Source organism: Vespa crabro, chromosome 21, assembly GCF_910589235.1.
Source record: "Vespa crabro chromosome 21, iyVesCrab1.2, whole genome shotgun sequence".
Classification (NCBI taxonomy): Eukaryota; Metazoa; Arthropoda; class Insecta; order Hymenoptera; family Vespidae; genus Vespa; species Vespa crabro.
In genome coordinates, this window is record NC_060975.1 from 535,895 (window position 1) to 562,382 (window position 26,488).

The following is a 26,488-nucleotide window of genomic DNA, read 5'->3' on the forward strand; positions in this document are numbered from 1 at the left end:
CCTTTCTTTTTCTTTTCTTTTTTTTTTTTTTTTTTTTTTTTTTTTTTTTAATTATAATCGATGCTGACTTCGAATTATTCGAATATGTTCGATGTAAAAAGATTTCCTTCTCGCTACGCGATGTCGAATGAATTTTAAGTTTGTTCTCTTAAAGATTTTGCACTCTAATGTAGAGCGAACGTTCGTTCTAAGTCATGCAAAAGGGTTTCAAGTTCGAGTTTATTCTCATTTATCGCGTGCCTTTTCGTCCCCTTACTAGAGCATGTCTTCTTCTTTAGAAAATATAATAGAGAATACGTTAAGAAACGCTATATATATATATATATATACACATATATATATGTATATATTATATATATATAATTCTCGACAGGAACACTGCCTACGCTATCGCGCAATATTTTATATGTATTTTATTGTTGTTGTTGTTGTGTTTTCTTTCTTGTAAAACAATGACAAGTTAAAAATCTAATATAGCTCGTACGTCATAGACTATATTCGATTTGCGTTTTCTATTTTTTTTTTCTTTTTTATTTTACTCATATCAACGCACTCGCACCGATTTCGGCAAGCCGAACCACCTAACTAACTATAACTTTATACGTTTAAAGTTTCGCTTAATATTAAAATATAGTAATAGTAAGAGATAAAAATTAATAATAATGATGATAGCTCATATATATATATGTATATATATATATATATAACTTATAGATAATAGCAAATTTGTATCGTAACATGTCGCAAATATTATGAGCGTGTTTCGTGTGTATGTGTGTTTATATTCTTTCTCTTATTATTATATTTTTTATTTGTCCGAGCGATGTATCTTCTAATATTCCATTCTTTTCTCGTGCCAATATTCCTTTTCTTTTTTTCTTTTCTTCACTATTTACAATATGCGTATTGTATCTGTTTAAAATAATTCAGCACATCTCTATCATATTATTCGCTGGGCCATTGCAATTGTTACGGCGAAATAATGGGCATTAGAATGGATAGTTATATGATAAAATTTGTGTCTATGTAAAATTACCCTTCTACCGTTTTCAATATTTAGAGAGTCACGATGAAACGAACGAGGATAATGTATGTATTTATGTATGTAACGAACAGGAATCGATCGGACGTATATTACGGGCACATTAAATCCATGCAAAATGACTCGACACGACACATGAAGCGATTAGATAATTTCTATTTAAAACGACGATTAAATTCTCTCACGCATCGTTTCGTCGAATCCCGAAAAGCGTAATATGTTACTAACGAGAAGGATGAATTTAAATCGAAGAGAAAAAAGCTGCCTGCCGAGAGAGAATTTCGTTGCTGAGAGAAGAAATTGACTGAGTGAAATGGCAGTGCGTGCTTTCGTGTCATGCTCTTTCCTCCATGCGTGCCCATTTTTTTGTTTTCTTTTTTCTTCTTTTTGTCGTTTTTTTTTTTCTTTTTTTCTTTTCTTCTTTTCTTTTCTCTTTCCTTTCCTTCATACATTCATATAACGAGTAATAGATTTTTCTCTAAAGACCTTTGATCCTCTTTCGCTATTAATGATATACAGATGTACTGATATACGTATCATATCATCGATAGCGATCTTTATCAGACGATTCGGACACGATGTAGATTAGAAGAAACATTATCATTGACGTGTGTGTGTATGCGTATGCGATGTATAGACGAAGAAGAAATGGTAATAGTTAAAAGAGCCGCGCACGCCTTTTTATCTCGTTTCGACGCCATTGCGGTAATCTGTAGAATTCAGCTCGAGTACACTGTAGAACTGCCTCGAATTCGGCGTCGGACAAATGTCGCTGAGAACAGAATTATATAATTAATATTATTTGTAAAACTGCGATCAAACTTTTTTTTTCCGCTCGATATACTCACTTCGAGATTACAACGATCAACGTCAGCCGGCAGTCTATAATTGGTGATAACGAGTAAATGATAAGGATAAAGCTTCGGTGGTTCGGTTGGTGCGGCACCCATATCCGGCAGTGACCTTCTTACGTGATGACCACCATGACTTCCCACCACTGAACCTAGGCCACCCGTGTATGTGGTGGAGGATGGCAGGATACCACCATCATTCTGTATAACGATCGAACAAAATATTTACACACTTTTTTTTTTGTTCCTTCTTTTTCTTTCTCTTCTTTCTTTTTATCAACACGCGATATTCTATGTCGACAATCTCTCATATTTAATTTTTAATATCACGCACATATCTATATATAATTTTTTTTCTTTATATATAAACGTTTATCTTTACAAAGAAATAAATAATATTATACGTTTGACGATAATCATGCTTATAATATCGTTTTTACACATAAATTATAATTATCAGTGGACCTCGTTACGTATTCTCGTGCAAGACAACGTCAGCCATTCCAGAAAAATGATCTGTGATACTTGAAATCTTGGAATTCCACGTTCATAATTATCAAAAGAAAAGAAATATTCGTAAGAAAAGTAATGTTTTTTAAAAACATTTCTTTGAAAAAGCCGTATGTGTGTGTGTGTATGCGCGCGCATGTGTATATATATATATACATATGGACACACGCGCACCATAAAGATAAGATCAAAAATAAATATATGTAGCCAACGAACGTCGACGAAATGTAACGTCAAAATAATAAAAATTATCAAGTGTATATATATATATATATAACAAATATATCAGAGTATCGAACACAAAAAAAAAAAAAGAAAAAGAAAAAAACCATGACAAATTATCGGAAATCATTGCAATCGCGCTAGCGTACGCCTTTCTTTTTCGATTAAAAATCAAAATGCAATATAGAAATGTATAAATTCCATTTGCAGAATGAAAGAAAAATTTTCAGCGAATGTACAGCGAACACATGCACGCTCGTAAAAAGAATATACATCAATATATACAATATCATACATGTGCAATGCGTTTATCCCGTCTTCTTTAACATTAACATCGATTAATGTTCATCGATAAAATATATTTCAACGAATCGTAATACATACAATTGCAAAATATATTTATATGTTCATCAGCAGGAGGATCATTTTCTCTGTCTAATTTTTTCTCGGTTTATCATCACTTCAAAATCAAAAACATGCACGATTGTGTATCGCGTCGAAGAAAGAAAAAAGGGTTGCAAGAACAATCTACAAACCATGCTAATTTGCCGGGAGTAGTATGGGGCTGTGGTACATACCAATGCCCGTCGATCCACATCCGTGATGCTGCCTGTCGATACTAAAATTGGGGAAAAAAAAAATGGGAAAGAAAACCATGTCAAACCATATTGCACAAACCATTTGTTACGTGTACTTTTCGTCAACGATGTTCCAAGTTTCGTCTCGCTTGACTCAACTACTTTTTTTTTTTTTTTTTTTTTTTTTTTTTTTTTTTTATGCAAAGTAAAAGAAGAGAAAAAAACCAAATTGCAATTCATTGCCTCATTTGATTACAGCCAAGCGGAGAATGTAGGAACATGATTGCTACGAATGATTTTCTATATTTAATTTAAACTTTCTTCGCACGGTTCTTGTCTACGAATATTCGTTTAATTGTCAGTGAAAATGAAACCGATGCACGTACATTGATTTTTACTCGTCAAGGTACCTGCATCGTTCTTATCTATATGTTTTTTTTTTTTTTTTTTTTTTTTTTTTTTTTTTTTTTTTTTAATTATTTATCGTCCTATCGACTAAGCACAAATCGTCGTTCGTAGAACGTAAAACGAAAGAATTTGGAAAGCTATTCACGACAGCTTATAATCTCGAACGAACGAAGATGAACATTATCAAGGACGACACAAATTTGAAATTTGCTACGACCAAGTGTGATAGGCGACAGTGACAGTGCGATAGCTCGCAGGGAAGAGAATTAGTAAAGCATGCACAGAATGATAAGCAGATTGAAAGAAGATCTAATTAATAAGAAAGAAAAAAAAAAAAAAAAAGGTAATAAAAAAGTAATCTCTTTTTCCCCGCAAGAAAATACCCAGCGGATCAACTACGTGGTATATCTCGCGAAGAAACTAAGTGATTAATTAATTGATTAATTATTGAAAATTACGTGTGAAAAAAATAATTCGACGAGAAAAGATAAAGGTGTGTTTGCACGTTTATCCTTTTCCTCTCGCACTCTCTCTCTCTCTCTCTCTCTCTCTCTCTCTCTCTCTCTCTCTCTCTCTCTCTCTCTCTCTCTCTCTCTTCCTCTCCCTCTCTTCCATTCTTATTTTTTACTCACTATCTGATTTGCCGGATGAGAAATCAGTGCTGTGCGTCTTGTCTCCCATCCCACTGAACGAATAATCACCCTAGACGAGAAAAAAGCGTTATCTTAATAGGAGATGCAGGCCGAGGGACTTGGGGTCGAACGTAAAGAATACTCTCTTTATGTTAAACGCGGATACTTTTCTTTTCTTTTTTTTTTCTCTTTTTTTTTTTCTTTTCTTTTTCTTTTTGTTTTGTTTTGTTCGATCGGTCGATCGTAAACGCGGTGCAAGACTTACAGGGAGAGCAGATACAGAACCGCCGGTCGAGGAGAAGGTGTGACTTCGCGGTGCCAGACCGTACCCTGGCTTCGGGATGTGCCGAAGAGAGCTCACAACTGGTTTCAAATGTCAATTTATGATTTATTACTACAATTGTTTCTCGAATAGGAGGGGATGGTAGAAAGTTACTCTTTCATTCCCATACGAATGCCCCAACGTTCGCCTAGGTTATAACAATAATTTCTTTTTTTTTTTTTTTTTTTTTTTTTTTTTGTCATTTCCATTTATATCAAGCACCTACAGATAGGTATAAGTAAATAGTACACATATACGTAATTATAGATATGCGTATATTCATTTTACTGATATATTAATCGTATTCATGGTGTAAGCCAAACAGGTGTATGTATAACGCGAACAGGACGAAGCCCATGATGTTTCGTTAAAACGAAAAACGAATCCTGATCGTTCCCAGCACTCACGTAGTAGTCGGTGGCTTCGTTTTTCCATGAAATATCCAATTATCGTACAGTTTACCTAGAATGAATTTTCTTTCTTCCACGAATACCGATTTTTATCTTCTTTTATCCGAGTTCACGATCTCTTAACTACGAAGCACATCAACAATGTACACGATACAAAAGAGCCGACGTTTTAATATAGAGCGGTCACGGTGAAATTATTATTACTATTACTATTACTATTACTATTATTATTATTTATTATTAATAATATTATTATCCTTGTCCCACGCACGAGAAACCCAAAGGAAAACGCAATCGACATTGAGAGAGCACACCTGATTAGTTACATCATGCACAAGTAACTATCTACGTATATAGTATGTAACGTCACTCTCGTTTTCGTAATAAAATCAAAAGAAACGGGTATGACCGTTTCGTGTCATAAAAAAAAAAAAAAGAAAGAAAAAAAGAAAAATAAAAGAAAGAAAAAAAATAAGCTCCTACCTTTTCTCTTCCATGAAAAAGAAGGTCGTTTAGCACTTTCTGTTTTATAACAAAAATTTTGTCAAATAAATTGTATGATTGATGATTAATTATAATAGAAAAAGGAAAAAAAAAAAAAAAAAAAGAAAAAGAAAAAATCCTACGAAAACTGTTCACAGTCTCAAAAAAGCCGGCACCTTTGTTTTCCTCTTTTCTTTTTTCTTTTTTTGCAAGTCGGTCTCTTTTTGTTAAGCTAAAAAAAGCGAGCCTTCCGCGAAGACAAGTCAAAGTACTTCTTACTTTTCTTCTCTTTGATCTTTTCCTTCTTTCTTTCTCTTTTTCTTTTTTTTTTTTTTTTCTTTTCTCTTTTACAAATATTCCTTTCGACTATCGAAGGATGAAAGAGTACTCTACTAACTACGTAGGCTATAATTGTCTGGTTACTTCTTTGACTTGAATTCGACGGCTAGCGAATTGGAAAGTTTTCGGACTCACCGAATGATAGTGCCTAGTGGCGTTTGGAAGAGTGAAGGCGCGTTGAGTACCAAGGGGTGGATAGTTTCTGGGAGCCGGGGAACGCGCCGATGACCTCCCAACTGCCGCCCACGCAAACACAACACAAACACAAAAACACAAATAGAGACACGATGGTAGACACGACGACAGGTAGAGGCGTGTGACTCACGAGATGATGGCCGCCTGTTCTTTTTTTTTTTTTTTTTTTTTTTTTTGTACTTAATGTCTCAACATTGGAAGATACGAATTAATCTTTGAAAAGTTTCCAATGAGATAAGCGAAGGATGCGAAAGTATCATGCGCCAGGAGAAAGATACGATGATCAAGAAAGGAAAAAGAAAAAAGAAAAAAAAAAAGAAAAGAAAGAAAAAAGAAAACGAAAAGATCTTCGATTATCTTCCAATATTGCAATGATAACAAAGTCGAGGAGTATGATGTGTGTCCGTGTGTGATAAGCCTATTATTATTTTCTATCTATGTTTCTCTCCCTCTCCACCCTCCCATCTCTCTCTCTCTCTCTCTCTTTTTCCCATTTCGTAAACCCTCTGTGTCATGCAGGAAAAATTGTAGCAAGGCGTCGTTCGAGAAACGTCGTTAGCATTTTGACCGAGCAAAAAAAATATATAGCTGCCAATTAATAATACAAGAGAAGAAAATGCAATGTTTATTCCTATGGTTATATAATCAACTATATACGCGAAAGAAAAAGAAAAAGAATAAAATATAGAAATTAAAAAAGGAGAAGAGAGGCCAGGCAGGCACATTGAGGTAGGTCGACGGCATGCTGAGGCAGAATACATCACCTGTTAGATTAATGGGGCGTCCATAGGAGAGTGTGGTTTTTTTATTGGTGCTCTTAAAAAACAACACAACGAGTCCTGCTCGAGTTACACGTACTGTTCCCTCATTTTCTTTAACGAGATCACACGAGATCCCTTAATCCACCTAAAGCAAGATTTGCTTACGCCGGATACGTCGTGAATTCCACGTAGCAAAGTCTTGCAGGTGATAGGATCGAACTTTAATTGGCTATCCCTTGGCCATTTGTCAAATCTTCACGCGGATTCTAATCGTCGATAAAACGTCGACGTTATTGCAAAACGGTAGAGAGTGATTATGTTAGTGTTTATGTGCGAACGTGTGGACATGTATGAGAGATGATTTTTTGCTTATGCATTCATGAAATAGTTATGAATAAATGATTTCTCTATTTTTTTTTTTTTTTCATTGTTTCTTTTTTTTTTTTTTTTTTTTCTTTTTTTTTCCAATAGACTTATATATCGAAGGAGACTCACCGTTGTAACTAGGCCCACTCGATCTGTAACTAAAACCATCGTCGTCTTCCCATGGTCGTGCATGATCTATGTTTCTCGATGGCGCTGCATAAAAAGTTTTCTTTGACGAAAGTATTCTTTAAACTATTAGCTGAAAGTTATTGTATCGCTCGCGAAGCTTACATGCTCCAACGGGACTCTCGTATCGCAGCCTATAGGTTGGTTCTCTCGCGGCCGATGGCGTCCTCGAAGCATTTCTTGGATCAACGTTGGCAGCTTTGTGTCTCAAATTCTCTCGATCCTTTTCGCGATCCTGTAGAAACACCTTCGCTATTCCCGTATCGATCTTACTCAACTCATCCTGCTCTTTCTTCAACTTTTGCTCCACCTCTTTGATGTACGTCTTGTTGTCTACCTCATCCTCGTCATCTGATGCGGGTACCCCCTATTCAGAAAGAACGTCAATGACTCTCCAAACTAGTCTATTAATCTACATATAATCAGAAATATATACCTTGTAAGTATCGGACCATCGTCTACGTCTTTCGGGATCGGTATAAGGATAAGGAGGAGCTGGAAAGTCATCTCTTTCTATCGGCGGTTGAGCACCAGGTGGAGGTTTCATAGCATCCGGATAATGTGCCAATTCTATTGGCTCGTCGTTGTCAACCTGACTTCCAGCAGCAGGCGACTTTGGCCGAGTTTCGCTCAAAGCATCGACCAATGCTCTCATTCCTGATCTGCTACTACGTCCACCGCTACTTCTTATCGAACGAGATGCTGTTGGAATCGACAGAAAGATTCCGTCATCAATATCGATGACAATAGCTGTACGATTATATCGACGATAGAATTTTACATACAGCTGGGTCTATGAAAGTGGGGACTTGTCGGAGGTTTGTCGTAAGGCTGTATCGGACGTCTCAGATATCCTTGACTGGGCGTTTCAGTCAAGTAAGAATAAGTGTAAATCCTAGATACATCCTCGTGTCCCCCTCGACCGTATTCTCTCAGGATCAATCCAGGACTGCCGGTTCGTGCAGGATAATACTGAGGCAATTGAGAAAATCTTCGTCACATTCAAATTTTTATTATTTTTTCTCGTTCATTTCGATCAACTTTTGTCCAGCACCGCCATAATTTAAATGTAAAGTGGATAAAAGAAAGAAAAAAAAGAAAAAATATAACGGAGAGTACGGAATTCCTTCGAAAAATCGCAAATCGTAAATGATTTCTCATGGTAATAACGGCGATGATGATAATAATAACGATAATAATAATAATAGTAATAATATGCGAATTGCAAAATGATTTCAATAAAATGTAAAGATTTCTCATAAAGGAAGACCGTTCCAAATGGTACGTGGCCATACCTTGCGACTGAGGCTGCTGTAAGGGCTGCAGAGTGATCCGTTCAGGCTTGGCGTGCGTGACCGCAATGAAAACTATACACAATGACCGTGCGAAAAAAAAAATAAACAACGATTAAGAAAGCAATAATAAAAAAGAAAAAACTTAATAAAAAATCAAAAGTACGATAAGATGATAAAGTTTTCAAATAATACGTAATAGTACCTTCGTATATCGAAGCGTGCGTAAAGAATAGGGTAAAACGTTGAACGATGCATGTTAAAGCGATACGTTTTTCAGGACAACCATAACTAAAAGCTATTACATCAAGCTTTATTTCGATACGAACAATTCTTCGATTTCTAGCATATTCTACTTTTATGCCATCTGATGCTTATGCGTACGTTCGATGTGATGAACATTTGTTCAGATAAACAACAATAAATCGTACGTATGTTTGTACATATCAAACGAGATGGAATATACACATACATTGAAATGATATTTAACGAACGATATCGATGCACCTGAATACAATGTGCAATTGCCAATGATCAATATAGCAACGTGCATTCAAAACGTATTTTCTGCAAGAGAATTCTTCTCGATTACTTTCTCAGCCTGTACAATTCACACACGTATGCCTTGTTCGATATCTTCGGAGAGACTTGGAATACGAAAAAAAAAAAAAAAAGAGAGAAAAAAAAAGGCAAAAGCTCGTATACGTGATACGCCGTGTGCTTTTTGACAAGTAATACATATACAAAAAATAAAAAGAAAGCTTAAGCCGAATAAAATCGAAAACATAGCAATACCCATAACAATACGCACTTATATACAAGATATAAATCGATAATTCTCTTAATATATATATATATATATGTATATATACAATTACATACACTGTACATTTTATACGAGTTCCGAGTATCTAGAATACGTCTCTCGTATTTGTATTAAAATAATTACTTACGGTATCTCACGTTATAGATCACGATTCTCTCGAAGTAAATCGTTTTGTCGAATACATATATCGATATATCGATTTACGTAAATCGCGAAAATAAGGATACTCGATCTCGTTCGAACGATCGTTCGTAGAACGAAAATAGAAAATTCGTACGGACCGAAGTTACCTGCATTTCCGAGGCGCTACTGGAAATTCGTTCGGATTCTCTGTGTTGCGGAGTATGTGCACCTTCTCCGTGTCCATTGACTATACCGTTCGGTCCGGTTGGTCCTGGACCGCAACGAGGATGCCAGATTGCCGCACCTTGCAGATACATCTCTTCTCCGTCGCCAAACGGATCACCGCATTTCGTACAACGAGCGCAGGTCGGATGAAAATGATGATTATCACCGGCCTGTAGAACCTTGCCGCTTATGTAACGATTACAATACGCACACTTCACGCCAAATTGTTTCTGATAATCCTTCTCGCAATAAGGCACGCCGTCTCTGCGAACGAACATACACAGATATCTTTGATCCAACGACATTCGATATACTCGTCCAATATCTTTCATAATATTGTCTATTATCAAAAATTGATAAAACTAAAAATTCTCCTTATACATTAAGGGTAATAATTTTAAAGGACTATATTTTATATCTTTCCAACTTGTCATAAAATAAGATGTACGAGCGTAAAAAGATTTAAAACGTCCAATAGAAAATGATCTCACTCACTTCCCCATATATTCGCCATGTAGAACGGTGTCGCAGCTATGACATTTGAAGCACCAAACGTGCCATTGACGATCGAGAGCGACCAAAGCTTGACCTTCTCGCAATTGGTTTCCGCAGCCGGCACAAGCACCAGGGTCAGTCGTGGCATCGCTGGATCCTCGAGTACCACCACCGCTATTCCCCACTGGCGTCGATGCTTCTCGAACGGGGATACCAACGCATCGATGACATAGAGCTTGACCTACGGGGACAATGAAACGAAAATTGTATAGATCCGGTCTCTCCGTCATTCGACGAGTAAATGCCTTCTGTTGTATCGCTTAACTCGAATAATCACATTATACGAACATCTTATTCTCGTTGGACTATTGCACCTATGTAACAATAAAATTCTATTTCGCATTTGATTTTTAAGTGTTTGTTACGGAGATAACAGATAAATCGTTTTATCGCGTGATCTCTTATCGCTGATAGCCGATTATTATTGCACTTTCTTGGTAACCGAAGTATGACTAATCATACAACAGGCTACCGGCGGCCTACGAATCTACGTAACGTTACATAGTTTTCAGCCTTCGCACGTATTGACCTTGTAACACTAAGGAGCGACGATTTATCCGAACGGTAATTTGCCTTTAACAGAACGACTGCTTATGCTAATTTCATGACTCGTTTCGCGAAGCATGCGACGACATATTATCCCTGCTCGAATTCTATTTCTTTTCTTTTTATTTCTACGTAGTCGCAAGTTTAAGAGAACGTACCTTGTACCAGAGAAACTTTCGTTCCTTGTCCAAGCAACGGCTGTCTGCATCTTTGACAGTGAAAACAATTTGGATGAAAGGCATGCTTCTCTCCAGCTGTAACAACGTCACCTTCAACGTATTCTCCGCACCCAGCACATTTCGTGCCCCAACGTTCTCGGTAATCCTGTATGGAAAGAAAAAAAAAGAAAAAAAAAGAAAAAAAAAAAATAAATAAATAAATAAGAGAAGAACAAAAAATCGATCGATCTCGTTTCAATATTTCTATAAAGATTTAAAAGATTTTAAAAACTCGTTAAACTTTACCTTCGTACAATAGTAGGAACCCTCTCGAGCAAAGAAGCCACCTTGTGCTAAACTAGCATTGCACTGAGCACACTTGAAACAACCTATATGAAAATATTTATCCTGTACCCTCAATACCTCCCCGCTACACTTCTTCTTACAAGACTGGCAAAATGTTTTCCCTGTAAAAAAAGACCAAGCAAAACAAAGAAATGTCAATGGTCGTTTGGCAATCTCCAAAAACGAAAACAAAAAGATAGATATCTAATTGTGAATGCGTTGTACGTTCAACGATGGATCCTTTCATTCTTGTTCTATAACTAAAACTCGTGTTTCGTTTCTCGTTTAATCAATGGCACCATGATACGATATATACGATTGAAATGCTTGCCACGTACCGGTCGAGTATGGTCTACGTTACAAACTTAATCCAAGCGTAGTAAAAGTGCAATGTATGACTCAGAGCCACGTTAGACGTCGTACCGGTTGCCATATGGAAAGAAGAAGAAGAAGAAAAAGATTGTACAAGACACTTGCCAGGGCACATTTACGCGACCCGCGGCCATCGAAAACGGGTGAAGGCCTTCCTAGTGCTGGAAGTGGTTTTCGTTTTATAAACCTTATCGCGGTTTTCTTGTCGAGGTGCGGTTAGATAAAGTACCGTGCGGTTTTCGTACTTGACGACGACGGACTCGATCGTGTATAATCGACTAGTTCTTCTATTTTTTTTCCTTTCTTTTTTTTTTTTTTTTTTTTTTTTTTTTTTTTTTTTTTTTTTACTCTCCTTCTTCCCATACGAAATAATTTCTATTCATTTATTTATTTATTTGGCAATCAATGAGAAGAAAATGCAAGTGCACTCAACGTGAATTGATACTAAATAAGATCTCTTAAAAGGCAAAAGAAAATTAGAATTATAATGAATTCGTCTAGAAATATGCGATAGATGCCTCGCATGACAATAACATATTTATATGCAACAATAAAATAAAAATTTATCTTGTCGAGCATGTTCCATTTTCATACTCCATTTTTATAACTCCTAGTCGAACTGAAATAATATTTTTTTACGTTCTCGAGATAATCCTCGAATCGCTGTTCTATGATTCGCTAGAACGATCAAAAAGGATATAATTGTGAAAGCGTCGCCAAACGTCAAAGCGGCTGATTGGAATGCTCATTTCAAAGTTACGAGCCGCAGTTCCGCTTCCTCTTAGAGCATTCCTATACATCGCTATCGAAACTTTCTAGACTCGCTAGACATATTGGCGTGGCTAGTTTTTCTTTCTTTTTTTATTTCTTTCCATTTTTTTTTCTTTTTTTGTATAATCTCCTAATAATGACCGTAAGAAACAAATGACCGGAGTCGATAGAAAATTACGAACGAGTTGAGAACTCGAACGAATCGCTCCTTCCTTCTTTTCCTTTTTTTTTTTTTTTATTATCGACATAGTTATTCGATAATAAAATTAAGACGAACGATAAGAAAGGAAAGATCGACGAGAGATATATTTATTAAGGGAAACGAAACGATCATTCTTTTTATTCATCATTTATATCCCAAAATTTTCACTTTATTTATTTCCGTGCGTGATAATTTTACAACGGGTTTAATACACGACGGGAATTTAAATTGAAGATTTTCGAGTCGGCACGGAATAATCCTCCCGAGAGATCGGTGCAGCACACAAATAAATGACACTTTCGAAAGAAATTAACGAGATTCTTGGCGACTACTATATACGTATATACGAATTCTATGTACGTATTTATTTATATACGCAAGTATGTACGTCCGAACAGGTGTATGACTCACGCGACAACTTTTCCCCGTTATTCTCGTCTTACTTTTAACGATTCCTCTCGTTCTCGATTCGCGATTTTCTTCAAGGAAAGAGAAACGAAATATATGTTACTCGCAAGTTACTTCTCGTCACGTCGAGAGAGTACGAGAAAATTAGCAAGAAATAAAAAGATATTTCGATAGAAAATAATGATTTAATTAAATTGCAAGAATTGGATTCGAACAAATGACATCATATAAATGTAACTAATTTTATTTACTTATCGCTCTTGTATTCAACCGAAGAGAGGAAGATCGTTCTCATTCGGTCATGTGGCGTTAATGAATTCCAACGGCATTTCATCGAAGACGAGACGAGCTAGCTAGTAAGTACATAAAAGGGACGCCTCTTCTAGAATGAGTCTGAGTCATCCTTCAAAGAGTATATACATATGTGCGTGTTTGTGTGTATGTGTATGACAAAAAGAGAGAAAGAGAGAGAGAACGATGTCACGAGTAACTCCATTGATCTTTCTTTCTCTCTTTTTCCTCTTCTCTCTCTCTCTCGACATCGATTTATTATCGTTTTTTCTGCATTACTTCGAGCCTGAACGTATCAACTAAAATAACACTGTCGACAAGTGACACAGACTAAAAACAAGAAAATGGTAAGAAAAGTAGTCGTAGTCTTATTATTACTACCTGACAGAGAACGTGACCGCGTTGATCTTTGGCGTGTGCAAAAAGGACGAAGAGGAGAGAGAAGAGGAGAGAAGAAGAAGAGAGAGAGAGAAATCGCAAAACATTCGGCGAGAAGTTAGTATCGAGACCTTTAAAAATACGCGGTGATATCATGAAAGAGCTCTTCTCGGATGTATTTGACGTCATCGGTTCATCACGTGAGTTAAGGTCACCGTACACATCAGCTTAAAATCTTTTCCTTTCTCTTCGCGTAGGCTGATTCTCTCTTCCATTATATTTCTTTAAATGTATTCAAAATCGTTGAGAGAGAATGATTTTTGTATATATATATATATATATAAAAAGAATTTCGAATGAATCGAGTAAAATTTTCAAGCGTCTTGACGAGCGACCAACACACATCATGTCACATCATAATTCTCATTGAGAGTTAACAAGAGTTGCAGTGGGAAGCATCCGGATATTTCAAACGGGACTACGATCCGAGACGAATTCCGGACATCTGGCCAGTTTAATAATCTCCCCACACATAATATACGAAATTCTCGATGGCATTAAAGCACTAAATGGAGAATTTATTTTATGAAATTTATCGTTAGAGTTACATGCTCGAGAGCGTCGTATTCCTCTAGACCGAGGTATAATGATTCTCTTGAGAGAAGAGTGACGTGAGAAACGAAAAGAGAGGTAAAGAAAATAAGATAGAGAGAGAGAGAGAGAGAGGTAGAGATAGATCTATCAGTTCACACCCCTTTTCTTCTTAATGGGTTCCCGTCGACACGTAACTCGGGCGTTCTACATGCACCGTTCTCGGTCGCGGTATGTTAATATGATTCATAAGTGGACTAAATAGGATGTCGCAAAGTGGGGTCAAATGCAGCGCGACCCCGACGACTCTTAGTTTCTCTCTCTTTCTCTATCTCTCTCGCTCTCATTTTCATTTACACGCGCTCTGGGTCATCAAATCGACGTCGTATCGTATCAACGATGTTTACAAATCACGACTAATTGCGATACTTTTTCGTCTTCTTAGACCTTACTCTATCGATCTATAGAGAGAGAGAGAGAGAGAGAGAGAGAGATCTATTTCGTCTCGTATGGTGAAGGATCAATAGATTTTCCACTTTTCTTTTTTGTTCTAAATATAATTATTATAATTGAAGCCATAAAAATAATAAGTGAATATGATTATTCTGTTCCCGCATACAAGAATTTTCAACAGGGAAATGAACAGTAATAAGTTTCGAGCCTTAGCACAGATATATATAGTAATACATTCTTTAAAGATTTGCGTGTTTAGTAGCGGATGTGTGACACAAACACGAAACGCGATAGTAGACGATGATAGCAAAGAAGATCAACGAACCGTCCATTAAATTCGACCTAAACTTACACGTTCTAATTTCGTTAGTTGGTTAATTATTATGTATATATATATGCATGCGTATGCACATAATAAATGTAGGTATAATAGACTAAAGTATACTTGGGAATATCGAAGATAAATGAAGTAGGAAATTCGCATAGGATCATTAATGGCACGTTAAAATCTCATAGATCTAAATCTCGATAACTACATTATCGTCGAGCAAACATATACGCGATAACCACGAGCGAACGGGATGGTAGAATTAAATTTTACGCCAAGTCAAAGCTCACGCTCGTTCGCTCTCTTTCGATCTTCTTCTCGTCTCGTCCTGTCTCGTTTCGTCTCGTTGCCTTCATATATCATTTATATACATAAAGATAATACGTTTAACCTTAATGTATCGGCTAAACGTCACGTTTCCTTTTACCGCTTCTAGCCTACAAAGTTTCATAACCCCATTTATTAGATACTACCAACCAACTGGTTACACCGACTTTAATGTTTGCCGACACGAAACGTTTAAAAATCAAAAAACTTATTTCTACGATGACGACGACGACGAAGAGGTGTAAGAACATATACGAAAAAAAAAAAAAAAAGAACGTTACTCGGTCGGTTTGAAAGCAGCTTAAAATATCCAATATAGATTATACGAATGATAACATTATCTTTCTCATATTGGTTAATAGATTTCTATTACGAATATCGTAAAATGCTCTGAAGTTTTAGGCTACGAAATATAAAACGAATGTATTAACTTTCATTATCGTCAGACTTTAAACTGTATCTAAGTGAACGATACGAAATGTAATGAAAAATCTATTCTCGATATCCTTGTAATAAGATTACGTGCTGATGATGAATTATATTAACGATGACCAACGAATGTAAATATATACATATAGACACACACACACACACACAAACAAACAAATGTATGTACTTGTACATGATGCGTCGAAGTTTTTGCTTTACTATCTTCAAAATGTTTTTCGATTACATCGCGAAACAATACTACGTTATCAAAACGATATTTTCAACGTGTTCTGCCCAGTTTCTTATCTACAATATGCTGGCTTACTTAGCTTAGATATAGAATAGAAAAATTTTGCCAATCGTCGTAACAGTTTATAAAGTCAGATGACGTACCATATTACATATGGAAACTAATTATATATTATCATAATTTAATAATTCATTAAGTAACAATTTGCTCTTATTTCATAGTCAATTGAATTGCAAAGATCATTGGCATTTAACGAAGGCCATGTATGTATATATGCAAGTACATATAGGAATAAACTAATAGAAAGTTTTAATTAGACAACTTGAACGACTGATTAGTAAAATAACAATTAAAAGACCAACGGCATATAGCTCGTAACGTTTTATACGTGTTCGTTGCTCGTGGAAAATTTATGACATCAACGATCGAACCTAAATCGTTTATTTGTCTTTTTCTCGACGATACTCTTCTATTCTCAAATTTATACATGTGCACTCTGTTGGGTTCGTGAATATCGCCACGAGCTGTTTCTCACGAAGAGCGAAAACGTGACGGGGAAATATCGAGAGCGAAAAGCAAATAAGCTCGTGATTATCGTGTCTCGAGTCATGATACACGAGAAATCGTGTGCTAACTTGGTATCTCTCCGTGCTAAGTAACATAATATATATATATATATATATATATATATATTATATATACATATATACATATGTATATATTTCGAATGTATCTTTTTATGCAACTTTTATACCACATGTACGAATACGCATAAAAATGTACTGCATATATAAAACGAAGATAATAGAAGACGTTCAAGAAGACATATGTGCAGAAAAACGATTCATAAAACTTTGTATTTCTTCATCTTTTTTTCCTCCTTCCTTTCCACGGTGTCAAATCGCAGGAAATCGTAATGGCCATGAGAGGATCCACGTCAGATGGCACTGGAGTTGTCGTTATCGCGATCGTAAAACGTTAAACCACGCCTTAGTGCGAGAGAGAATAAGAAAGAGATCGCCATTTAATCGATAAAATTTGCACGATAATTCACAATTGTATTTTAAAATAATAAATGGGAGTATCCTCTTCCAATTGTTCGTACGGTTCCTCTCTCTTACCCTTTTTGTACTGTTTTTGCTTGGTCTCCTCGACAGCTTGGTCCTTCTTGACCCCGTTGCTTTCACTCGCTATAAAACTCTCGCTCGTTTTCGACTTCATTGTACCTCTCTCTCCTCTTGGTTACGTAACTTCACGCGAGTTAAAAAAAGAAAGGAAAAAAAAGAAAGAGAGAGAGAGAGAGAGAGAGAGAGAGAGAGAAGAATATATGAAAGTGTAAATGATACAACGATAAAAAAGAAATAAAAGAAAAAGAAAAAAATTTCGATTTATAAAACGTTCTTCTCTATTTATCTATTATCTATCACAATATTAGATAATAATGGTTATTATATATAAAAGTTAAAACGCGTGACGATCGTTGTTAAATCAATCGATCGATTCGTTGGAAAGACGACGTAACTACCTCGATCGCCGATCGTAGACTGGCAATGGGTCTCTCGGCAAAAGGAATTGAAAGCGTCAGAGCAGAGTCACGGTGATTAACGTTTCGATTGTCAACCGTCACGACACTGTTTACTTTGCGAGCTGTTCCCACCTCTAAAGTCTATCCCTACCACTCGAGATGCCCTTCGCCATCGCAGTATTATCGTAGATGTTGGATCGTCAAGAACTACATTGTTGTGATCTTCCAGAAATAATTTTGACGAAAATATTTCGACAGTATTTGCGAATATTAATTAATTAATATATCTATATCTATTATCGCAATATCGCATAGGAGTAAATTATATTAAATAATTGATCGTTTATATCGAGTAACGTAAAAAGATTATCGAACGTTTATTAAGTTAATCCATTTACGTATCATCGTATAATATTATAGTCGTTTTACGTCGTAAGTAGTTCCGTACAGGGGAAAAAAGTATCAAGGTATATAGACATATTTAGTCTTTGTATTATTTCTTTTTTTTTTTTTCTTTATGTTATTTTCTTTTTCAGCCACGTTAGCTCTGTATCGTATTTCCGAATTCTCTTACTCGATTTATTATTATATGAATAAATCACGTTCTTATCGGTGTATTCGATTACAAGTGAGAAACTATATATACATATATGAGCGAGCGAACGAGCTTGCGAATAATTTAAGTATCGTTCCTACTTAGAAGGTTATTTTTGTTAACGGTTGGACGTAGAAAGTAGAACCGCGATTCGAACGAATCAATGAACTCTTGTCTCTCTTCTCGTGACCGTTCGATGAGCCGAGAACGACGACGGCGACGATGACGACGATAGACACGACGTCTAATTCTTGGCGTTACTACGTTTACCTCGAAATTCATTGAGTGATGTTAACATTTCTAAAAGTTAATAGTATGTACGTAGGAAGAGAAGTTTATATAGACGGGATAGTTATTATACGATATTAGATGCCGGTGATAAATACTTTGGAATCAATGACTGGACTTGCGCAAGCGTCGTAAACGCAAAACCGCGTTTCTTTGCCGTTTTTCGAAAAGTCGAAGCATGCGGATTAATAACGCTCCGATTTTATGGGATGGCGTTATGCAACGGCGTGTAACCGCAAGAAAAAACGAATGGTCGGTGGTCCAGCCGCGATTCTTATTTTTTTTTTTCTTTCTTTTTTTTTTTTTTTTTTTTTTTTTTTAATTACGGTTTTACCTGATTTCGTCGACGACAAAAACGAAGAAGAAAAAAATCGAGTCGAAGGCAGAAGGTTCTACCTCATTGGTAGAAGGTAAAAATAGAGGGAGTGAGAAGACACACGATTGCGTGACAAATGTCAATAGCTTCTCAAGACCATTGCTGTGCTACCTGTTTGTATTATCGTTGTCTGTGCCTTTTTTCCTTCTTTTCTTTTCCTTTTATTCTTTTCCTTCTACCTTTACAAAACTTACGTAACGCGCACGATATATATATATACTCTTTGGAACGACATCGCAATCTAATTGTTACCACATATGTACCTATCTACGAGCGAGCACGTGAGATTGGATTTATTCGAGGAAAAAAAAAACGAATAAATATATAAATAAAAAAATAATAAATTCGTGTACGGCTTTAATCCGTTTAAAAAGAAAATAACGTGGACTGGCCAAGATAAGTTTATTTTCTTTTGTGAGTGTTCTCATTCTGTCGACTTAAAGACGATGCATAGATAAGTTCATTAAGGAAGTACAAATTTTATATTTGTCTTGATAACTTGAAAGTTTTAATGCGAGATAAATAGTAAGAAAAGAAAAAAGAAAAAAAAATTATGAAGGAAGGAAAAAAAAAAGAAGAGAATATTTTCTACATAGAACGCGCGTAACTGTAAATGTGTGTCAAGCCTACGACTACGAAAGTGTTATACTATTTGCATGTAATATTATACAGCCGTCCGTCAATAAACATTACTATATTGTATTCTCATCTGTTACATAATCTCGGAGTCGAGTTCCATCCACTCTCGCGTCTTCGCGAAGGACCTCGTCCTACCGGTAGGAAACAACAAACCGTGATCGATGTAATATCGATTTTATAATGAATCACTAGGAGAAACGATAGTAGATACTTTTCGTATTATCATTAATTCATCTTCAACGTTATTAATTATTAATCTACGTATACGTTTCGCGTGTAAATGTCATTTAATTGACTCCTTCTAGTTGCTCGAAATTAAATGAATAAACGGATGAATGAATAGAAGAATGATATTTCCTCTAATGTAACAACAATGACTCGGACGAAATTCCATCGAGCGGATCGGACTTGGTTTTCGAGGGCAAGAACACGTAATAGTACGAAACGATATCAGTAGACCTACACACACACACACACTAAGAGTCTAGAGTTTGGTGCATTCGGAGGAGAGAAGAGAGTTCAGAGTACTCCTTCGATATCGATCGGGCAATGGTTGCAGTTTCTCGAGCTAAAGAAACGGGAAATAGCATGAAACGCGTGTCCCTTTACGGTAGAGGGTGCTTCACCCCTCTACCGTGCCAAAAGTGTGTCGATACTCGCGAGGGTGGCACGCGAGGAAAAATCAATAGAGCTCGTCGATCGTCGTTCCAATTGCAGCGACGCGTCTACGATTGAGAGTGCGTTCGTTTTGCAAAAGTAATTATGCATGAGACAACGAGGGTGAATTTAATATGAAACCTAACGAATAATTATATCAATGATACTCTTATACAAACATAGATTCGTATCGATAAAATTCACGTTATTATATTATTCGATATTCCTGTTTAGCCATTAATCGATGGTTTTTTTTTTTTTTTTTTTTTTTTCTATTATATTAAAGTAGAAAATTATTATGATTATATATATATGTTAATAGTAATTTGCATCTAACAATTAAGAGCCTTATATATTATCTCGATGTCGTCTCGATTCCAACGATTCAATCCGTTAAACATTCTATTAACACGAAATTAAAAGTAAATGTATTATTTTCACTTTCGATCATTTAAAATATGCCGATTTCTCGATAAAGATTTATAAGATAGATAGATAGACGCGAAGTAGCGCCAACGAAGAGCTCTACAATACGCAAAGCGGATAGCCGACAGTCACGATGCCGTGAATTATAAATAACATCCGTGAATGTCCGGCGCACGTTCTGCATATCTTAAAAGCCCACGATGGATTTCCAAGTATTTGCTCGGTGGCTTCTCTAAGGCTCGTATAACAGCGCGACGATTACGACTTATACTATTGAGAATCATTTTTACGTATTACAAGTTCGGTTACATATTACGGATGAGATCGAACAAAAAGAGAGGGAATAAGCGTTTCGTATTACAACATATCTTTCGTACATATTTTATAATTTATTAAACCATTCCTCGGTACCGTTGTAATATCAAAACTAAACATCGATATTCCAGGATGCGATTAATCCTTGTAATTGGCAAAGAACCTCTAATCCCGTAAAGATATATCTATACTCGTGAACATCATAAATCATCATTAATCATTGCGATTCGTTAATATATCAAAGCACGATCATCTCTTTTTCTGCTTCTCAAATCATTTCATACGAAATTAAATCCGTAGAGATATCCCTCTTTTTTAATATTCCGACAAGTCGGATTTCGACAAATATCTTTTTCGATGAAGAAGATGAAGGAAATGATCAGAAAGACATACGTTCTAATGTATGTAATCATCGTATCGGTCAACGAACCGTCAAGAAAATCTTCTCGGATATGTTGAAGCCGATAGAAACGAGTTGGAAATAGCCCCAATTTTCGATATCCTCCTTTTCTCCTCGTAGACGTCGTCTCTTTTCTATGCGCATACGCGTGCTTGACTCGTATACGCGCGCGCATAATCACAACAGAAGAGAAGGAAAAGAGAGAAAGAGAGAGAGGGCACTATGTGCGTGCAACGCGTAGGAGGGGACGCATAATTGCGTGGTTAAATTTACGAGCGTGTATTGGGGAGACCTCGAGAGAAAAGAGAAAGAGAAAAGACTCGTCTACACAAGCCCTCTCTCTCTCTCTCTCTCTCCTCTTTCGCTCTTCTCTTCTCTTTCAAAAGCCGACCATACGAAAATCGAGACGCGTGCAAAACAATGGACGCCTGGTGTGAAACGAGCTGCGAGAGAAAGAAAGAGGGACAGACTTTTGCTTTTCTTTCTCCTATTTTTTTTTTCTTCTTGACTTTCGCGTGGGAGGATCGTAAAATTCCTTTCCCCTTATCCTCGCGATACGTACAAAAATTGTACAGGCCGAATAAATGATTATTAAATTTATACTAATCATTTCGATTAATTCATAGATATATCAACATGACGATTTCACGATAAACGTTTATATTCAAGCATGTATTTGACGAAATTAATACACGAATAGAGACGATTTCGTCTGACAAGAGTTACTGAATATCATGTACTATACGAGTTTAGGGCGTGGAATCGTAAAAGGGAAAAAATGGAACGCAAAAGGGAATTTTCATCGAGTCTTTCATAGAGATATAGATAGGAACAATATTTTCTTACTTTCCTAGAGGATCGTCTTTCAAAAGATATCTATACGAAATAAAATACGAGCAAGATTGTAAGAATAAAAATAAATATAAACATAAAGAGGCTTCTCTCTCTCTCTCTCTCTCTCTCTCTCTGAGCTGTTGGAAAAAACCTATGCTTGGGGTCGCCAGAGAGAGAGAGAGAGAGAGAGAGAGAGAGAAAAGGTCGGAAGGCGAGTCGAGAAGGAAACATGATGCTTCGTAGGGAGAAAGAGAGAGAGAGAGAGAGAAAGGAGGTAGCATAGCGCATACTAAAAGAAGAAAGAGAGAGAATACAGGTCACGCTTCGAGGCGAGGCGATACGCGAAGTGAAATGAGACTAAAAGGAAAAGTGAGGAGAGAAAGAGAGACGAAACCAAGTGAGGAGAGAAAAAAAAGAAAAACCACGGACATCGGCGACGACGACGACGACAGGCACGCGCCACGGACTCGCCCTAGAAAACGTCAAATCGACGATGAGAACGACGACGACAGATTCACCCGCCTATTTATAGAGATCCTGTTGAAGAGACTTCGTCGTCGACGACGACGACGACGACGAGGCAACGCTCGAGCAGCTTACGATCCGTTCGAACGACGTTCGCCTCTTTCTCTTATTTTTATTTTACCTCTTCTTCCTCTTCTACAAGTTCTCAAGCGTCGTCGAGAACTCGGCCGTTAAGAAAGAGAAGCGTGAAAATCGCATGCAGGGGCGTATCACTATGTTCCTCTCTCTCTCTCTCTCTCTCTCTCTCATTGCTACACTGACGCCTACGAAAATGTTGGGTGAGTGACAGAAACGGAAGATCGACTTTTACTCTCCCTCTCTCTATCTCTCTCTTTCATAAACGAGAGCGATATCGCGGCACGCGCGCACACGTTCAAGTCGTCGCTGCATCGAACGTGAAAGAGAGAGAGAGAGAGAGAGAGAGAGAAAGACAGATAGATAGATAGATAGATAGAAAGAGAGAGACAGAAAAGGCAACCGGCACTCCGGGAATCACTTGATTTCCGCCTTTTACTCACCCATCCTCGCGACAACCAGGAAGTACTTCCTCGAATCCTAATGAACGTTTTCTCGTTATATACCAAGTTACGCGATCATATTACGGCACTGTTCGCGAAAGCTTAGAAAGATGCTTCCCGGGTTAACTCAGAAATGCGCGAAAAACGCGAGAGACGTAGGTGCCACGAAACGCTCGACGTCCGACATTGCGTGCTGGCGCAGCCGTGTACTGTCAGTGCGCATGCGCCGACAGCGACTCCCCTCGAGATCAACGCCGTAACTAGGATCTTCGGGTGCCCTCGACAATTTTCGATACCATTCGTTAAAATCGATGAAATTTTTTTTTCCCCCCTTCTTTTCAGCTATTCCCAAAGAAATTATCCCGATTATATCATTTTATTATTTTCATTGAGCGAAGAGAGTTTTCATTCGTTGTTACATCTCATAGTACAATTACGCTTGTAAGAAATTCATTTCTTATTCGTAAACGAAATCGTAGAACGATTTTAATTCCAAGTTTCATAATATCTTCGTACTATTCTTCGTACTATTTCATACTATTTTTCTTCCCAATATCTTATGCGTATATTCGACGTAAAATATATTGGTTATAATCTCTTACCTTGCGTAGAAGCTCGAATTCTATGTAATTCTATGTAATTCTATGTAATTTTAAACGTATTTAAGATTGTTCACCACTCCTAGATTTATAATCGTCTACGTTAGCAATGCATCCAGGCATAATTTTTGATCGATTTTAATGAACAAAATTACATTTAAGTGATGAAGTTTTAAACGAGAAGACGGCCTTACTGAATTTTTAAGAAAGCTTTATTTTCGTTAAAAAAGAATCTTGTCGAAAATACTGTATTTCCAGAACAGTTTATAAACTATGATAAAAATTCATAAAACCCGTCTCTTAAAGATAAATCTTCATCTTTAAAATGAATTCACGATTATTAAGATCGGATCAAGAATAACGTCTGGAATTATTTCTGATTCAAACGCTATTTTTGACTTTTTCTTTTTGAAGAAAAATACGTTTCCTACAGTGGCGCCCCTTGAAATCTGCCGTCGAAAAGACGAAGCTCCTAGCCCCACTGCACATTTTCGTGTAGACGCTTAGATGGTATATATTTTGTTAAGGCTGTTCACTATCCTCGATTTACGCAAACAAGGAGAATTTGCGTGATTCTTGATCGATTTAGATGAACAAAGTCTCGTTTTAAAGGCAAAGGTTCAATCTAGACCATATCTTTTTCGAATTTTTGAAAAAGCTTTATTTTCTTGGAAAAGAGTCATGTTCAAAAAATGGTATTTTTCGAAAATGTTTTATGCACAAAGTAAAAGCTTTTAGAAAAATTTGAAAAAGATATGATCCAGATAAAATCTTCGTCTTTAAAATGAGATCTCCGACATGAAAAAATGGTTAAGAATTGTTGTCGAAGAAATGTTCTCGTTGATTGGGCAAATGTTGTTTTTCTTGAAGAAAAAAGTCGGCCGGCATGGGTATTCGCGAACGCTGTTAAAAGTTCTGCCAAGGATTTAGTTTTATTTGCTTGAAAATTTCTTAGCCCATGGGTCTCCATATGCAAGCAACCTCCACGTGGTGAGACCTGGGTCGGTAGTACTTGCGATATATTGAAATCTAATTGTAACGCAAGTATTACCGGGCGAATGGCTGCATATTTCGATGTATTTTTAAAATCCTTTCAAACTACTTCCGATTAAATACTAATGTACTAATACTTTACATTGCCAATAATAGTTTTACAGACAAATAGATAAGATATAGTTAAATTCATAGATAATTTCTTTCAATTCACAAATTTATATACTAATACGCGTAAATAATATCTATTATTCATTATGGTTTTATAGTGAAACAAACGCATACCAATGTCGTATCTAGCACGAATCATTGCGAGACGCACGCTACCATTAAAGAAATATCAATACAAATGAGAGACTGAAAGGTATGAGTTCACAGTCTAGCAAGTCTACTTACTTTAACTCAGACGAAAGCAATTGTTGCGTGAGTACATCATTTGCGAGTTCACGTATCGTTTTCACGCTCGCGCATAATTGCGAATTTTTTTTCTTCCTTTTCTCTTCTTCTCTTTCTCTGCTAATCCTCCTTCTTCAAATCATCTTTCTCTATTCTGTCGGGCGAATAATTGCATATTTTAAGGCAAATATCAAAAATCTTTTCTATCAAATTCTTAGTTAAACTTCAAACTACTCACCTTTTATATTGCTAATAGATAAGAAACAGATCAAATTCTAAAATGATTTCTTCGAGGATTGCTAATTATTTTAATATTCTTATATATTGATAATGATACATACACAATGACTATTTGAATAGGTACAAGATTTTTCATTTAAGAAAAGTGTTTAAGTACACTTCTGTTATTTGTATAAATTTAACTAGAAAGAAAAAACAAATAAATAAATAAATTTTATACAATTAACGAACACTTTTCAATTAATACATCTTCAGAGAAATGTAATCTGGCATATGGTCTTTCTTGCTTTTGTCAGATATACTATTATTTTTTAAGATTTTCTATCGCACACTAAAACAAATTGTTACGCGTCAGAAAGGTATAACCTACATTATGTCTCCTTATTTTGTTTATATATCTATCGCTGACGTCACACGTGCTTCGAGAGAATGACGATGGGCGGTCTAAATTATTCACCGTTTTTTTTTAGTTCTCTTGTTATTCCACATTTTGACGATTAAGCGGCATATATCGGCTATATGATTTTATCGACATACGTAATTATGCCTTAAATATTGTCTTATAGAATATTAATTTTTTTTAGATTGATCATATTAGTTCGTGTTTTGAGCTGCAGAGGTCTACACCTCCGACGTCTAACGACTTTCAATTTCGATTAATTTAACGATATATATATATAATAAATAATATAAATGGGAAACTTTATTAAGATTTGTAAAATAAAATAATTTACGTATAATAATATATCATTAATGATAAACCATAAATATATATATATATATATATGTATATTAAGAAAATAAATGTAAAGAACATTTTATTAGGAAACGCTCTTATTGGTGGGTTCTTTTGTTTTTTAGAATAACTCACTGTGATTGATGAAAATTATGTTGCGCAATTACGATCAGCCAATCAATCGTCGTGAGAGGATGATACATTATTAATACGTTATAGATTTGAAATAAGTTGATCAGTCAGGATTTGAT

The 26,488-nt window shown here is 36.1% G+C and overlaps 1 protein-coding gene across 22 annotated transcripts; it reads right to left on the bottom strand.

The window, feature by feature from the left end:
* Positions 1–17: 17 nt before the first annotated feature.
* Positions 18–23,480, bottom strand: LOC124431343 (actin-binding LIM protein 2). Of its 22 annotated transcripts, none has more exons than XM_046979143.1 (16): positions 23,274–23,480; positions 11,337–11,497; positions 11,031–11,196; positions 10,267–10,507; positions 9,714–10,035; positions 8,601–8,672; positions 8,091–8,277; positions 7,742–8,007; positions 7,411–7,672; positions 7,249–7,332; positions 5,933–6,033; positions 5,459–5,497; positions 4,244–4,313; positions 3,162–3,244; positions 1,891–2,094; positions 18–1,814 (listed from the first exon to the last, which is right to left on the bottom strand). In XM_046979143.1, the coding sequence occupies exons 1-16, from the start codon at positions 23,275–23,277 to the stop codon at positions 1,701–1,703; spliced, it is 2,376 nt and encodes a 791-aa protein (XP_046835099.1). In that variant the 5' UTR covers positions 23,278–23,480; the 3' UTR covers positions 18–1,700. The 22 variants fall into 22 exon arrangements, 21 of the variants coding, with proteins under 21 accessions (XP_046835099.1, XP_046835094.1, XP_046835090.1 ...); XM_046979138.1 differs by lacking the exons at positions 5,933–6,033; positions 23,274–23,480 and adding exons at positions 4,509–4,606; positions 17,297–17,694 and having other exon boundaries at positions 3,204–3,244; XM_046979134.1 differs by lacking the exons at positions 5,933–6,033; positions 23,274–23,480 and adding exons at positions 4,509–4,606; positions 17,297–17,694.
* Between the last annotated feature and the right edge of the window lie 3,008 nt (positions 23,481–26,488).

What these genes read in the sequence shown, in the direction of transcription:
- LOC124431343 (XM_046979133.1), bottom strand. Translation starts at nt 17,396, where the DNA reads ATGAAGTCGAAAACGAGCGAGAGTTTTATAGCGAGTGAAAGCAACGGG. An exon ending in GCAAAAACAGTACAAAAAGG is followed by an intron (nt 11,498 to 17,296) that starts GTAAGAGAGAGG and finishes CTTTTTTTACAG; the next exon opens with GGAAAACATTTTGCCAGTCT. An exon ending in CGAGAGTCCCGTTGGAGCAT is followed by an intron (nt 7,333 to 7,410) that starts GTAAGCTTCGCG and finishes CTTTTTATGCAG; the next exon opens with CGCCATCGAGAAACATAGAT.